This window comes from Oenanthe melanoleuca, chromosome 2, assembly GCF_029582105.1.
Source record: "Oenanthe melanoleuca isolate GR-GAL-2019-014 chromosome 2, OMel1.0, whole genome shotgun sequence".
NCBI classification, from domain to species: Eukaryota; Metazoa; Chordata; class Aves; order Passeriformes; family Muscicapidae; genus Oenanthe; species Oenanthe melanoleuca.
The window spans coordinates 124112290-124128309 of NC_079335.1; the positions used below are offsets into that span (position 1 = coordinate 124112290).

General features: G+C 55.7%; 2 protein-coding genes across 2 annotated transcripts; one reads left to right on the forward strand and one right to left on the reverse strand.

The window, feature by feature from the left end:
- Positions 1–1365: 1365 nt before the first annotated feature.
- DLX5 (distal-less homeobox 5) lies at positions 1366–4095 on the forward strand. Its single transcript, XM_056484452.1, has 3 exons — positions 1366–1890; positions 3015–3199; positions 3408–4095. Exons 1-3 carry the CDS (start codon positions 1413–1415, stop codon positions 3738–3740), a joined length of 996 nt encoding a protein of 331 aa, XP_056340427.1. The 5' UTR covers positions 1366–1412; the 3' UTR covers positions 3741–4095.
- Positions 4096–11432: 7337 nt separating this feature from the next.
- On the reverse strand, positions 11433–15992 carry DLX6 (distal-less homeobox 6). The gene is made up of 3 exons (XM_056484425.1): positions 15495–15992; positions 14378–14571; positions 11433–12608 (listed from the first exon to the last, which is right to left on the reverse strand). The coding sequence occupies exons 1-3, from the start codon at positions 15853–15855 to the stop codon at positions 12357–12359; spliced, it is 807 nt and encodes a 268-aa protein (XP_056340400.1). The 5' UTR covers positions 15856–15992; the 3' UTR covers positions 11433–12356.
- Positions 15993–16020: the final 28 nt, after the last annotated feature.

A 16020-nucleotide genomic window follows, 5' to 3' on the forward strand; every position in this document is an offset into this window, starting at 1 on the left:
ATAAGTTCAAGTACAACATGCACGGTTGTGTTACAAGTGTTACTCAGCTGGCTGGGAGATCTTCGGTGAGCAAACAGGCTAAATCTGGAGAGTAAACAACTTCAGAAAAATCTACAACTCCAGGTCACTGAAAACAGCCTTTTATTTGTTTTCCTTAGTGTCTAGTAAAATTTGATCCCTTTTTTTTTTTTTGCAACACTGCTGTAAAATCAGCAGGGACGGGCATCGCCAGCCCGTGGCTCTCCCCGGCCCAGACACAGAGCGCATAGCCCGGGACCTGGGCGCGTAGATGGGCGAGAGGACACGGGTGCAGGTGAAGGAGGGAGCTGCTGGCCGGAGTGCTGCGGGGAGGGTACCCCGCACAGCGCCGGTCCCTTCCATGGGGCTGGCACCCGGAAAGCGGGCTCTTGAGACAGCCTCCAAGTGGAGGAGCCCCACGACAGCCTCGCAGTGGTCCTGCCCACGCGTGAGGGTGATTTGAGCTCCCTTGCTGAGGGGCTTCTGACCCTGGGCCGGAGGTGGACCAGACGGTGAGCATCGCCCCGGGAGGATGCGGAGCGCACGCTCGTGGGGCCGAGTGGGCACAAGAGCACCTGGAGGGGCACCAGGGCTGGCGAGAGAGTAGGGGGCTCTCTAGCCACGGGCATCATGCCACGGGCAGGTCGCCTTTCACGAAATCCTGAAGGGGGTGGGTGCCCCTAGGCCGTACGGTGCCACGAGCAGTCCCGCACACCCCCACGGCAGGGCATTATGCCGGGAGTCTCCTGCTGGCTGCGGGCCGTGCTAGGGTCTTGGAAATGCAGGAAATGATGTAACTAAAATTCAAGGTACTATGGGGTAACAGGGTTCGCTGTGTTTAGCGCGGAGGTCCCGGACGTTTCCCCGGGGAAGGAGGACGGTCCGAGGGAAGCAGCACTGTCAGACTTTAATGGGTATTGTCAGCAGATCAGAAATCTGCTTGGGAACCAGGAGCGCCCGGTGCGGTGCTCCCAAGCCATCAGCCAAGGGGGACCGGACGGCAAACGCGAGCGTTGTGGCTGCAGCCCTGCCCCGGGCGCTGCGGGTGGAGGTGCGGGGGCACCGGGCCGAGGGCGGGGGGCTGGCCGAGCCCCCTCTCCGGCTGCAGGGGTGGGGGAGCCGGAAACCTCCCAATCGCCACGCTCCGGCTAGGAGATTGCTGTTGGTATTCACTTTAAAAAGAGGTTGAATGGGACTTTTTTCTTCTTTTTTTTTTCCCCTCTTTTTTTTTCTTTTTTTTTTTTTTTTTTTTTTTTTTTTTTTTTTCAGCCGAAGCTTTGTTGTGCTAAACTAGTTGGACGAGTTAGGGTGTCGCTGCTCCCGATTGCTCTGGCCAATGGAACCCGATCCACCCTGCTGTGCGTAAGAGCGCAATTAAGGATTTAACCAAGCCTATGCTGCGCCCCAGCCAGCAGTCTGCCGGAGACAGACACCGCGCCGCAGCCTCCTCCCCCAGACATGTCTGCTTAGAGCCGAGCAGCCCCGCCGCCAGCCCCAGCCCGCCGAGGCTCCGAGCTATGACAGGAGTATTTGACAGAAGGGTCCCCAACATCCGATCCGGCGATTTCCAAGCTCCTTTCCAGACGGCTGCAGCCATGCACCACCCGTCCCAGGAATCTCCCACTTTACCCGAGTCCTCCGCTACGGATTCCGACTACTACAGCCCGGCGGGGGGAGCCCCGCACGGCTACTGCTCTCCTACCTCGGCTTCCTACGGCAAAGCGCTCAACCCCTACCAGTATCAGTACCACGGCATGAACGGATCTGCCGGGAACTATCCTGCCAAAGCCTATGCAGACTACAGCTACGCCAGCCCCTACCACCAGTACAGCGGGGCTTACAACCGGGTCCAGAGCTCCGCCAGCCAGCCAGGTGAGGGCCGGGGGTGTGCGGAGAGCTCCCGCGGCTTTGGGACGACCGGGGGAGCTGGGGACTGGTCCTGACCCGCGGGCCACGGGGATGAGGCTTTCCCTGAACCAGAAGGGAAACAAAAAAGTAAAAAAAAAAAAAAAAGAAAAAAAAAAAAAAAGAAAAAAAAAAAAGAAAATAGGAAGGGGAAAAAAAGTGGAGAACCTGTTTACTGGTCTACTTCTTTTGACCAGCCCGCATGATCTAAACTAGAAGTCGTAGGACTAGTGCTTTAGCGCTTCTGTCAGCTGCCCTGGGCCTCCACGGCTACCTCCCTCCTCCTTCCCCCCGCAGGAAGAGGGAGAAAATAGCCGAGCCTTGTTGCGCTTCTCAAACTCAGGTTCACAGTGTTGAAGAAAGTTTCCTTCCCCCTGTGCTGGAGGGGCGGGGGAGGAGACTGGGAGGGGGACACCAGCCGTGTCGGGGCTGCGAAGCCGGGAGAGTTTTTCACCAGAAAGCGTCGCGGTTTTAGTGCTTTACTTCTTTGCAACTTGCTGTAGGGAAAAAGAAAGAGGAAAAAAAAAATTAAAAAAGAAAAATAAACAAAAGTAAAAAAATGGTCAGGGAGGGAAAAAACCCAATCCCGTGGTAAAGCCAAGCGGCTGGGGCTTGGCTGGGACGAGTGCGGTGGCGGCGGCGCTTGGGGACACGCCGGCGGCGGCAGGGGCTGGCGCGGGCGTGCAGAGGAAGTGGTCGATGCCTTGGGTCCGGCTCCGCTCCGGACAGAGCTCTTCCCAGCAGGGCCCCAGCCATCCTCCAGCGCCCGCGCTGCCGCGCACGCCCTGCGCTCCCGCCCGCGCAGCGCTGCGCGCCCGGCAGGATGCCCGGGGCGGGCGTGGGAGGCGGAGGAGCAGGAGGAGGGCCGGGGGTGACCGAGGCCGGTGCGGAGGGAGCGGGTTCCCCCCCCGTCTCACCGCGGGGAGCCGCCCGACTGCGGGAGCCCCGGGGGGAGCCGCAGGGGCCCGTCGGGCCGGCGCCGCTGCCCGGCCCGGCCCGGCCCGCGGGCGGGATGCCGCCCCGGCGGCGCGGAGCGCAGCCTGCCCCGAGTTTAACGCGCGCGTCTCTCTCCCGCTCTTGCGCCCGTGCAGAGAAGGAGGTGGCGGAACCCGAGGTGCGAATGGTGAACGGCAAACCAAAGAAAGTGCGCAAACCCCGGACTATTTATTCCAGCTTTCAGCTGGCAGCGTTGCAGAGGAGGTTTCAGAAGACCCAGTACCTCGCCCTGCCCGAGCGGGCCGAGCTGGCAGCCTCCCTGGGACTCACGCAAACACAGGTACCGCTCTCAGCTCGGCCCGGCCCGGCCCGGCCCGGCGGGTCCTGGCCCCGGGCTCACCCGGCGCGGCGGGAAGGGCTGGATCGGTCCCCGCGGAGGGGCGGGAGGGCGGCGGGGCACCGGCTTGCCAAGGCGGGCACTAATGGTGTCGCTTTCCCTCCCCACTCCCTCTTTCCTCTTTTCTCCTCTCCTCCTGCCCCGCTCCCAGGTGAAAATCTGGTTTCAGAATAAAAGATCCAAGATCAAGAAGATCATGAAAAACGGGGAGATGCCTCCGGAGCACAGCCCCAGCTCCAGCGACCCCATGGCCTGCAACTCTCCACAGTCACCTGCGGTTTGGGAATCTCAGGGCTCGTCCCGCTCCCTCAGCCACCATGCCCACGCACACGCTCACCCTCCAAACTCCAACCCGTCCCCTGCATCCAGCTACCTGGAGAGCTCCACTTCCTGGTACCCCGCTGCCAACTCCATCAACTCCCACCTCCAACCCCACGGCTCCCTACAGCACCCGTTAGCGCTGGCCTCTGGGACGATTTATTAGAGCCTGACCCTATTATTTTATTATTTTTTTTGTTGTTCCTTGGACTCCTGTGTTTTACTGTTAAGGAATAATAACGAAAGGAATGCATATGGGGAACTTTTTAAAGGGAAAAGAAACAATCAAAAAGATTAAAATGTGTAAAGCTTGTGCATGTAACTTATTGCATTTCAAAGGAAACCCTTTTTTATACAATACGGACATTTTTTGGCTCAGCTGTGGACACTATCATTGGTGCCTTGAAATCTATGACCTCAACTTTTCCAGAGACTTTTTTCAATGTTATTTTAACCCTGTAAATAATTGTAGATAGAGGAATTAAACTGTATATTCTGAATAAAATAAAATTATTTCGACCAAGAGAAACGTTTCCAAATTACCCCTTCTTCTATTAATAAGAGGAAAAAAAATATAATACTAATTTGCTTGCAGAAAGAAAGTGAGGAAAGAGAATGGGAGCTGGGAGTTCATATTCTGTTCCGGTGCCGTGCAGTGCCACCCCAGTCCGGGCGTGCTGGCAGGATCTGGCCCTTGCAGGTACCCACGGGATAGCCGAGGGGCGGCGGGACACTCTCCCCGCCGGGAAAGGGGCTCTGGCAAGACCACGCACATCTTATTCCATAGTGCTTTAAGCTGAAGGGAAAGCTGCCCATCCTGATGCCAGAAAGAGAATCTCTCGCCTTAAGCCGCCCTGAATCCATTCCTGAGAGCAATTAGCGTCGAGAGCTGCACACTCCACAGCCCATCAGTCGCCCGTGTGCGCTCGGCTAATTATACAAATTACGTTTCCGTCAAAGGGAGCCACTAAATATGAGAAAAGAATAAAATGAGGGCCCCGCTCCCCTCGCTCCTGCTAAAAGCCTGCGGCGGCTTCGACTGAAGAAGGAACGTTTCAGAGGTACTTTTATTGTTTTTGTTTTATTTCTACACGATTTAGGAAAAAACCCCTCTCGTCAGAGCAGTCGCTAGCGCTGCCCGGTGCTGGAGGCACGGCTTGGGCGAGATGTCCGGAGCGCTGCCCACCGGCGCGGACCCTCGCCCGGGGCGTGGGCTCTCTCCCAGTAGAACTCCTGGCCCGCGGGGTCCCCGCGGCGGCGCAGCTTCCCACGGGGACCCCCGTCCTAGCGGGCAGTGGTAATTCACGGCCGGGAGGGGTACGGCCACAGCAGTGAATGTGCCAAAGGCGCCGCTGGAAGAATCCCCGAGATAAAAGATGCCCCTCTGGCAGCTGAGGCTGGCGGGGAGAGCGCTGGAAGGGGGGGAGGCGAGGCCTGAAAAGGCACGCTCCTGCCCTGGGGCGCACTTACCTATCTCCAGTCTTCCTCCCATCTGCCCTCCCCCTCCTTTTCTCTCCTTCCTCTCCCGCCTGCCATGTTTTGTGCGTGAGTGAGTGTGGTGTGCGCAGTTTTCTCCCCAAAGAAAGAAGCCCGGGTTTGCTGTTTTGTAACAGGTTTGGGGGTTGGTAAATGTCTTGCAGTACAATAGACCAGTTTGTTCGGTTGTGCTCCCTGCACGCCGGGGAGGGCGCGGGGGTGCCGGAGGCAGGGCTGCGGGGGCTGCCCACCCCTGCCCGCCGCCGGAGAGCGGCCGCGCTGCCCCGCGCTCCCCAGCTCTTCCACCCTTCTGGGGACCGTCCCCTGCTCATTTAACTCTCAAGGTTTCAGGGACTTCCCGCGACTCTGGGGCTGACGAAAAGCTCGGCTTCATCTCTTCTGCTAGCTTCCATCCTGTGCAAAAAAATTTTAAATACTCGACCCTTTCATTTTCTTCCGCTCTTTTCCTCACTTCCCTTTAGACAAGCATTCAACCTGCAGTAAGAGATTCTCCCCTCCAGAAGGTCACTTCCCTTTGCAGAAAGGTTTGGACACAGGAGGTGGAAGTCAATTTCCCAGGTGGGTCCACCCACCCCTTTCTTTGAGGAGAAAAGGGGCTGTTGGGTTACGGTAACCTGCCGGGGCCGGGACGGCCCGGGCGGACAGCGCAGGAACAGCTCCGGGAAGGAGGAATGCCGGCAAGCAGCATGTCAGGCAGAGATGGGAATTCGCACTGCGGCCGCTGGACTAGGCATGGCTCGCCTCTCCAAGCCAGCAGAGTCAGCTCGGCTGGGTTTCCATGCCGGACCCTCTCCCTGCTTAATTTCTCCTCCTCCCAGACCGGGTTGGTGTTGGGCAGGTCGGGAAAAGCACGGCATCCCTTCCCTCGAGAGGACAAGAAATGCCCTCGCAGGGGCTCCTTGTGGCGTAGCCCCGGCCTCGATGAACATTCAGAGTCTGGGGCCGTCCGCCCCTCGGAGAGCCCCGGGCAGAGGGGGATGCTCCTGTCCCCTCTGTCCCCGCACACACAGGCAAGGCAGGCACACCCCGGCGCCTCTCCCCGCCTGGGTGCACCCCCTGGGCTCCGGCGCGGCCGGAGGGAGCCTAGCCCGGCCAGGCCTCCCCCTTGCTTTCCCGGGAAAAGGATGGCATGAACTGTCCTTTGTCTGATGCTGGGTTTGGGCTCGGCGGATTGCTGGCTCGGGGCTTTCCCCGCCCCTCCCCCTCTTCCCCTCCCTTCTGTTTTCCTGGCGGCCACTTCCATGTGGAGCCGGGGCAGTTCGGGGAGCCGAGAGGAGCCGCATTCCTGTGGGTGCCGAGCGGCTCCAGGGCTCAGCCACAGGGCCTGACACACACACACACACACACACACACACACACGCACAGAGGCGCGCAGACACACAGACACACAGGCACAGAGCAGCCTGCAGCCCCTGCTTCTCCAGATCGAGCGCTCCGGACCCTGCCTGCACCCCCGGGGCTCTCACACGCACAGCACACCCACCCCGGCTGCGCTGGCCCCCGGTTGGGATGCACACCTACATCCCCCACAGCCAGAGGCACACGGTGCCCGCCGCCCCCACCTACGGCCGCGGGAGGAGCATCTTCCCGTTCCTCCCGAGCCCCAAGTCCCTGCCCGGGCATCTGGCCGCGCCGCCCGCGGGCACAGCCTTCGGCCGGGACGTGCTGCCTCCTGGCCGAGCTCCTCGGCTTCCCTCCCGCTCCTTCCCGGGGAAAGAAAACACACCCCTCCAACCTGTCACCGCGGCAGGGCAGCCTGCTTGTCAGGCGTTCCTGTCGCCCTCTTAGTCCCCTCGGTGTCCCCGCGGCCGCGCTGCCTGCGCGGGCCTCCGCGCTCTGCCCGCTCCACCGCCGGCAGCGCTGTGTCCCCAGAGTGCATCCCACATGTGGCATCAATTAAAGATTTCTGCCACGCAATTTTGCGACTGACAGACTTTAGGTGTTTCGGTTGTGGATTACGGAAAGGAGATCTATTGCTTCAGGAAAATCGGGGCGGGGGGGTGTGTGTGGGAACCCCTCTTCTTGCTTTCAGTCATTTAAGTGATTGCTTGCAGTAACTCAATAACCTGTTTTATAGGTCAGATAAAAGCCGTGAAAATAGGAAACGCGAAGTTTACATTAAGCCTTTATTTCTCTCTCTTCTTTTAGGGAGAATCTGTGTCGCACCAGTTAAATAGTTCTCTTTGTTCAGTGGCGTGTCTATTTATATGCCATTCAGGGAGGATAAACAATAGTTTATCTGCCTGGAGTACAGACCTGATAAATCCCACCACACACGCACTCCCCGGCTGCTTGTGAGAACACCTTCCACTGACACGACCTTCAAGGCCGCGAGTAAGACTCACGGCTCCCTCACCTCCTTACTCACTTTCAGGTGAGAGCCCAGAGTGCCGGCCCCGGCCAAAACCTGTGACGGATTGAGCACTTGGCGAAGGCGAGCTTGGGGGTGGCTTCTCACTCCTCTGCCGCTGCCGCCTGCCCCTCGGCGCTCCGGGGAGGTTGTCTAAACCTCAGCATGAGTTTTGCAGGATGGCTCAGCCAGCCTCTCCGGGCCGGATCCTGACCCAGCTTCGTGCTCTGCAGCGGCATCATCTGCCCGGTTGCGGAGCTGGCCCTCCCATTCCAAGAGATCTTTACAGTCTCCTCGATACGCACCGTATAGCGTGTTTTATAGGGCTTTCGCCTCGCTCTATCCGCTGAGCTTTCTGCTTTTTACTAATTCGCATGGAGAAAAGGGCGCAGAATGGGACTGCGGGCTGTCAGGAGCGGCTGCGGTCGGCAGAGGCCAGCAGGGGCCGGGGCGGCAGCTCTCCTGCCCGTGGGGCCGGCCCCGGGCGCTGCATCTTCTCATCTGGACCCTGCGGAGACGAACCGGAGACTAACCGGTCGGGCGGCAACGGCGCTTTGATGATTTAGGTCATTAAAAAATTTAGCGGGTTTGCGTATTTCGTGTCCAGGGTTAATAAAAGTTAATCAGGAGTCGAAAGCCAACTAGCCCAGTGAGTTAACCTCGCTAGCTGCAGGTAGTCTTGTTAGCCAGGCTCTTTTGATTAATTAATTACAATCGAGTCGGTTCTGTGATAATTTCCCTAAGGACCCCTGAGGACCGGTCCAGCGGGTGCGCAGAGGCCGCGGCTCCGCAGCCCGCCGCGGAGTGCCCGGCGCCGGCGTCCCGCACCCCGCGCTCTCCTCCGCCCGGTTCCCAACCTCCAGAGGCTTCTCGCCCCAAAGTGACGTTCAGCCACCTGAGAGGAGGCACAAGACAATGGCGAGCCCTCTTTTGGGGATGGGTGGGGAGCTCGGGGATGCTTCGGGTGCTGGGGAGAGGCTGCCGGGAAGAGCCGAGCCGAGAGGAGGACTGATGCAAGGCGGGAGCCGAACCTGCAGTCCCTGACTGCACATCAGGCTCGCAGTCGTTGAGATTTGGACACGTAACGCTGCAGACCACTGATTTGCTATTTTCTTAATTCCCGCTCTTCTCATTCCCTATGAATCAAACAGTCTTTTGTCCTTCAGAGTTTGATTTGATCGCTACTGTTCACATTTCACTTTTGTATTTTTCCCTCCCTATACCATTACTCATTGAGTGCCCCGTGAAATTACAATCGTACATTTTCAACTCAGCAACCCATTTGCAGTGCAAAAATAGGGTCTAAATAATGGCTGAATTAGCCCTACTGGACAGTTTCAGATGTAACACTCTGTAATAATTATATTGCAGGCTGGATTAGGATGCTATTATCATAATCTGGACGTTTACAATTATCTGTAATTTGCAAAGATGCGCCAGGTCTTGATTACAGCAGGTTTTTTTTATCAAGCTAACCATCACTAAACAGTGACAGTAATAACAGCTAATTTTGCTGGCAATATAAGAGGTGCTGGGGTGTGCAAACAATTTCACACCTGGATGTGCTCACTCAACCAAGAATATAGAGAAAGAGCTTCTGCCCTGAGACTCAGAAAAATATTCTCCACTGCTTCTGTTCAGTACAGGTTTCTAGACCCCGATCCTTGCTTAGCAGATTTTCAGAGGGGTAAGTTTTGGGGCTCGCTTGGGTTTGGGGTCGGTTTGTGACTGCTCCGCGCCTTGCCCGTAGAGGCACGCTCCGTCTTTGCTCCCCCACATTCGCGGTCATTGTCGCGCAGGTGGTTTTACCTCCCCGGGCCGGACCCCGACAGAGAAGCGCCCCCTTTTCCCCGGTGCTGCCGGGGGCGGCGGGGCGGGGATGCGGCGGGAGCCCCGACGGGCCGCGGAGGGGCGGCGCGGCGCTCGGCGGCCGGCGGAGAAACCCTGCGAGCCCCGGGCCAGCCCGGGCCGCCCGTGCCCGCACCCGCTCCTTCCCGCGGCCCTGCGCGGCCCCGGGGCGGTGCGGCCCGGCGGCGGCAGGTTTGGCGCTGGCGTGGGGAGCTGCCGCTGCTCCATCCATAGATGACGCTGTTTCACGAGAGTCTCCCGGGGCGGCTGCCGCGCGAGTGGGAGCCGCTGCTGCCGTTCCCTCCCACCCCGCTCCCGGCAAAGCCTACCTTTCCCACCTTCTCCCACGCTACTAAGCTAATGGGGTTTTTATTATTGTTGTTATCGTTTATTAGTTCTCTTGCTTGCTTGTTGTCTGGGCTTTATCTGAGCCTGTTTGAGGAATCACTCGCGGGGGTGGAGGGCATGACACATCCGAGGCTTTCCGCAGCGGCACCCACGCGCGGCGTGCAGGGGAGGACGGGCCCCGCAAGCCCACGAGAGGCAGCGAGCCCCCCGTTCCCCCGGGCCGCCGGTGTGCGGGCGAACTGCGCGCAGGCAGCGAAAGGGTTAATGCTGCGGGGGCCGCGGGGGCCGCGGGGGCCGGGACCCGCCGGGCCGGGCTCAGCTGGGCCGGGCTCGGCTGGGCCGGGCTCACCGGGGCATCCGCCGCCCTTCTGCGAGGCGAGGGGGAGCCCGCGCAGGGGCCGGCGTGGGGGGGTGTAAAGCGGGGTTTTCTGAAAGATGCACACAATGCTGTTGGTTTAAATGTATGGTAGCTTTCTTTCCAGTGCCATTTGAATAATTCAGTGAGCCCCACTACCAGCTGTACTTCTGAAGCCTCTTCCATTCTTTTCAGCATTATAATTTTGGTTAATTTTCAATTTTAGGCCCTACGTCTCTGCAATTTGTGTATGAATAACAGAATAATTTTCCTCTTTTGTTTCGCCTTTCCTGTTCCTGAATCTAAATAAAGATGGCTTTTTAGTATTAAAAGTGGAAGAAAATTACAGGTAATTATCTTTGACGGTAAAAACGCTGTAATCAGCGGGCTACATGAAAAATTACTCTAATTATGGCTGCATTTAAGAGAATGGAAAAAAACCTTCTTGTGGATAAAAACCTTAAATTGTCCCCAATGTCTGCTTCAAATTGGATGGCACTGCAGCTGGAGGCTTTGTTCAGAATTGATCCTGGGGAGCTCTGAACCCAAAGTTTCACAGTGGGAAGGGGAAAAAAAGAAAACATTTTTCCTAATGTAACAATACGAATGGTAGAAAATGACAAGACTGATCGGTTTTAAAGCACTCTGAAGACTGACTGAGCGTGGAAGTTGCTCAAAAAAAACAAAAACAAACCAAAAAACACCCCCCAAAAAACTGGTATATTGGTAAGTAGTCTTTGCTTTGTGTCTAATTATAGTGACTGTCCTTTTGCACGACTGTATGTAGCTGTCATTATATGGAGCACTCTGAGGATCTCTATTGACTTCTGATAAATGGCTCAGTGGTTTCAAGGTTCATAATTTGAAGGATGCCCAGGTCTCTAGCCATTAATTCTCGCAGTATGGGGCACCCAGCTTGGATGAGGAAAAGGCTTTTCATTGTCAGTAGTTGCTGTGCTTTCCACAAGCCGGTGCGGCTGAAGCTGGCTGGACAGCGTGTTGTGTGCCTGGGCACCTCTCAGGGCTTTGCAAAACATTCCTCAGCTTGCATTGTCTGCTCTTTAAAACAAAGGAGGGCGCCTCCTTTCTTAATAATTTGGAGTCTCCAACCTTTGGGAAGAAAGACAGGGCTCTGAGCTTTGCCTCGGCGAGAAAGCTCAGCTCAGCTAAGCAGCGGAGCTGTAAAATCGCAGCAGAAATGGCCGGGTGATTAGAACTTCGTCTAGGCGTATCTTTGTGGACTCGGTACCTCCTGTCTTTAAGTCGTAGCCTTAAAACCGACTAAACCATCATCTACCCCACCCCAATTCATCTTTTCTTTCTTTGCTGGCAGATATATGCTTTGGTAGGGGTGTCTGTGCACTCAGGCAAGCTGGGCACAAGGATCCCTCTGCCCTTACCGGGGGGCGAGTCGGGGCAGGTGGGGATCCGCTAAGGTGAAGAGAAATAGGAGCCAGGCGGGCGTTTTGTGGCTTTTACTCTATATATGAAAGAAGACAAAAACATACAAAGTATATGTACAACTAAAATTCAACAATATATACAGAAAGGTTGCTCGGGGAAAGGTCCCTCTCGCTCAGTGGTTGAGGCTGCCGCCGGGCAGCGCTGAACCTTCCTTCCCCAACCCGCGGCGGCGGGTCTGGCCGCGAATCCCTCGCTCTGTCTTTGCTGCTCGTCTCCGGGAGACTGTCCGGCTGTGTGCGGGTGCGGGTCTGTGCGGATGAGGGGGCTCTTCGAGTGAGAGACGGTGGTTTCTTCTGAGCCGCAGCCCATTGCATTTTGAGAAAGCATGCAGATTTTGCTTCGTGGTAATGTTCTAATCTTACAGTATATTTGCATTTTTCAACCAGTTCTCCTTTTTTTCCCCCATTCTTATTTTTTTTTTTTTTTTTAAGAAAAAATCACTTCTGTCTTTTAATCCTTTCCCCAGTCCGGATTTGGTGAATAAAAATGAAGGAGCTTTGACTAGTCTCTCATTCATCATGTAATGTCTTTAGCTCATTAAACAAGTAAAAACGGCTGCCATGGTAGATTCAGGTTCTTGTGGGCAAAGTCTGTAAAAAGTTTGTTTTGACGTATACTCCACAGAGAAAGAGGCTGGTGCCTTGGAGTCCAAAGGAAAATATCCTAAAGAGAAGTGTCTTCTGTGCGCCAGAATGAAAATTGTGTCTTTCTGTTCAAGATCAATCGCTGAGGTTACTTAAAAAAAAAAAAAAAAAAAAAAAAAAAAAAAAAAAAAAAAAAAAAAAAAAAAGCCACTCTGTCTCTTTGCCGCATCTACAAGTTCACACAGAGCCTGTTAGCTGGCACGGCTTGGCAAAGCAGGGGAACTTCTTGCCATGTCGAGACGAGGCGTTCTTGGGAGATAATTTCTCTTGGACAATTCACATCATTTGTGGTCTCTGCATTGTGTCTTGATGTGGAGAAGAATACCAGTGAGAATAGCCAGGCATGTAGCTGTTTGGAGGCATATTGACTCCCTTGGCAGAGGCTGAAACGTCCCAGACCGGAGGCAGAGCCGGAGAGCGAGGGGAGAGGGCAGCGGAGCCGGGCAGAGGGTCGCTTTCGTGGGGGTTACTGCCCTGCTTCAGCAGCTTCTTGAATTTGGAGCGCTTGTTCTGAAACCAGATCTTCACCTGTAAACCGAAACGTATTAGATATTAGGCTGCCGTCAGCGTCCAGGGCGCTGCAGGGAAGATCCCGGGGGTCTAATCTGGAGAAAGTCTTGAGGGCACACGCCAGTCGGGTGTGGAGCTGGGGATGGGGAGAGGGGAAGGAGGGGTAGCTACGGCTGCTCTCGGGCTTTGGATGCGGCTGGAGAGAACAGGGGAGGCAGAGCAGAGCTGGAAAGCGAGAGGGATGCAGGTTTTAACCTGGGACGCTGTTTTCCCCGGGCAGGCCAGATGGTTACGGCTGAAACAGACCACATGCTCTGGGGTCTCCTGTTTTAGTGCCTCATTCAGAATTTTGGAGGTCATTTGATCATTCGGGCAAAATGTTGTCAAACATGGGCAATCATATGATTTTGTGCCAGGAGACAAGAGCCAATAGACAAAGGGCATCTTACAAAGAAATCTCGCTTCTGAAATCCTCACGATCAGATCAAGCAGTTGACGCTGATGTGGCAGGGGAAGAGGCAGGAATGGAACCAGGATTGAGGCTTTATATTAAAATGTATTATTAAAGAAAGAATAATTTTATTTTCTCTGTGAGTAACAGCATATTAGCATTGCTTTGGGTCTCATCCTGTTCCTAATCCAGCAGAACTCCTGAAGAAGGAGCCTGCACTCGATACGGTGTGCAAGGATCAGGCCAACTGGCAGATCAGAATTATTATAGAAATTACATAGAGGTAATACATGTATACAGAATATATTTTTTAAATCGATCAAACAAAGACATCCCCCACACGCATTTGACCTCTCAAACTTTGCAATCATAATGTTAGGGGATAAGCAGAGCTTCTCTAGCTGCAAGATCAGGATTGGGCCCCTAAAAAAAAAAAATCTATGCATGCGAGAGTAAAAGGGAGACAACAGTGAGACAGAGCGTGCATGCTGAGGATACTAAAATCCCATCTGCAAAGCCATCAGGCCCATTCCCATCATTAATGTTTGCCGAGTATTTAAAAACCGCCGTCTGGAAGAGACTGTTACCAATGACATTGATAAAATCCTGAAGTTATTTGTTAAGCTCATAGATTCACATGATAACATTTTGCCCGAATTGATCCCATCTATCCATGCACTTCTCCACAAACCCCAGCCTGGTAAGCCTGTAATGCCTCATATGTCTTTCAAGCTTAAATTAGCAGAATGGCACAGCTACTCCAACCACACTTAACTATGGCTTAACCTGCCATAATTTTGTACACGGCTGTCTTTGATCTCCAGATCTATTATCACCTTCCGTACATTTTGCCCAAGGCTAACCACTGCATTTGCGTTAGTCATCCAGGGTGAATTAACTATTGATTTAACAGGTATTTCCTAACGCGTTCCTGCTTCCCCTCTACCTATATACGTTGCTACGAGGCAGCTTTGCTTTTAGCTCTACCTCAGGCCCAGCGATTCCTTGCCTTTGTTTTGTTCTCCTTTTCACAGCTGGGCAATTGCATCTCGGGGCTGGAATTATCCGAAAATACAGGCAATTTTTAAACGTTATGTGTGGCATCAAAAGGCAGCGCTTGCTCGCAGTCGGCTGAGGGAAGGGCGCTCTCAGCTCTTTCTGCGGCAGCCCGATCTCTGTCGCGCATTAGGTGAGTCCTACACAGAGAGATGGGAACCGTGTGCGTTACCTTTCCTACCGTTCCCGACAGAGGCCAAAATGTTTAGGGAGCATCATACTTTGCTTGGCCTTTGTTGTTCGAGCAGGATTTCAGTGATTTGGGATTCCCAGTAATTACCTGTGTCTGGGTAAGTCCTAATGAAGCTGCCAGTTCAGCTCTCTCTGGAAGTGCCAGGTACTGAGTCTGCTGAAAGCGATGATTTAAAGCCTGGAGTTGTAGACTAGAGTAAATGGTTCGAGGCTTCCGAATCTTTTTCCCTTTTCCATTAAATCTGATTTCACCGTTTTCAATCACTGTGGTTTTTTGCTGATCTGCAAGCAAAACAACACAGCTGAAATATCGCCCTCCTTAGCTATTAAACGCGGGTATTTTGGCTGCCACGGCTCCTAAAAACGCCAAATCCTGTCCCGACGCCTGTTCAACCCCACGGCGTAGGCACAGGCTGCGTCTCCTTACAGGCACGCGCCGGCACAGGCTGCTGCTTGGGAGCTACCGGGAGAAAAAACAGCTGTCCGGGCATAGTGGGCACGCTCTCCTTCTTCCCAGGAAGAAAAAATAAAAATATTTTAAAAATTTAAGGAGCAATGCTGGCTTTGCGAAGGTATGCCTTGTTCCAGGGCCATCCAGGTTTTACTCGGCTAATTGACTTCGCGTCGCCAGTTTGGTGGTCAGTGAATCACCAGTCCGAGACTTTTAACAATGCTTTCTCCCCCCCACCCCCCCGCCCCCCTCCCGTGCCCCTCTGGATGGATATGTACGTCTTCCTGCAAAAAAAGAAATACATAAATCAGACGGCCCCCGAGCGGAATGCGACCCGCTCGCCTGGAAACTTTCACTCCTCAGGTGTTAGCAGGAATTTTGCCTAGAGCCGGTCCCGCCGTAACAAAGGAGCGCCGAGCGCAGCCCCTCGCCGCCGGCCGCGGGGCGAGCGGGGAAGGCGCCGGTGCGCAGCGCCGCGGTGCCGCTGGCGCGGAGGGAGCGCGGCCGCCCCGCCGCCGGTCCCGCGGCTGTAGGCCCGCGGAGGGGCCGCGGGAACGGGCGGCCCCCGCCTGCTCTCCCCGCCTGCTCTCCCCGCCGTCCCGCGCACCCAGGGCCGGCGCCTGCCTCGGCGGGAGCGGGGGGCGCGGCGCGGGGCGCTGTGCAGGTGTCCGGAGGGGGGGCCGGGAAGAGGCCCGGGGATGGAGGGAGCGGGGGGAGAATCTGGCAGCGGGTTCGGGAAGCGGTGCCGGCTCACCTGCATCGTCCGCCCGCGTCTGGCTGGCCGCGCTGCTGTTGTGGTAGGACTGGAGGTAAGGGCTGTGCTGCGAGTGGCTCACGTAGGGGTAGGCGGCCAGCGAGCGGTGGTTGTAGGAGCCGGCGCTGCCGGAGTAGGGCGAGCTGTGGTGGTGATGCTGGTGGTGCGGGTGCGAGCCGGCGGCGGAGTGCAGGCAGTGCAGCGGGTAGTGGGCTCCGGCCATCGCCGGCGAGCTCTGCTGGGAGTGGGGCGGCGGCGGCGGCTGCGGCGGCGGCGGCTGCTGTTGCCCGAACTCCATGAAGGCGGATTTGGAGGAGTCTTGCGCGTCCAGCCCGTCAGCCATCGTAGTCATGGTCATCATCAAAGTTTGGGAGGGAGAGCGCGGTGCTCCCCGGCTCGCCCCCCGCGCTCTGCCTCCTCTCTGCCCAGCCACCGCCGCTTCCCTTACCCGCCGCGGCACCGCTGGAGAGGCGGCGGTGATTTAATTTAATTTCTTTTCTTTTTTTTTTTTTTTTTTTTTTTTCTT

Coding starts and splice junctions, on each gene's coding strand:
- DLX5 (XM_056484452.1), top strand. CDS start 1,413: ATGCTGCGCCCCAGCCAGCAGTCTGCCGGAGACAGACACCGCGCCGCA. Junction 1,891..3,014: donor GAGCTCCGCCAGCCAGCCAG/GTGAGGGCCGGG, acceptor GCGCCCGTGCAG/AGAAGGAGGTGGCGGAACCC. Junction 3,200..3,407: donor TGGGACTCACGCAAACACAG/GTACCGCTCTCA, acceptor CCCCGCTCCCAG/GTGAAAATCTGGTTTCAGAA.
- DLX6 (XM_056484425.1), bottom strand. CDS start 15,855: ATGATGACCATGACTACGATGGCTGACGGGCTGGACGCGCAAGACTCC. Junction 14,572..15,494: donor GACGCGGGCGGACGATGCAG/GTGAGCCGGCAC, acceptor TTTTGCTTGCAG/ATCAGCAAAAAACCACAGTG. Junction 12,609..14,377: donor TAGGACTTACCCAGACACAG/GTAATTACTGGG, acceptor TTCGGTTTACAG/GTGAAGATCTGGTTTCAGAA.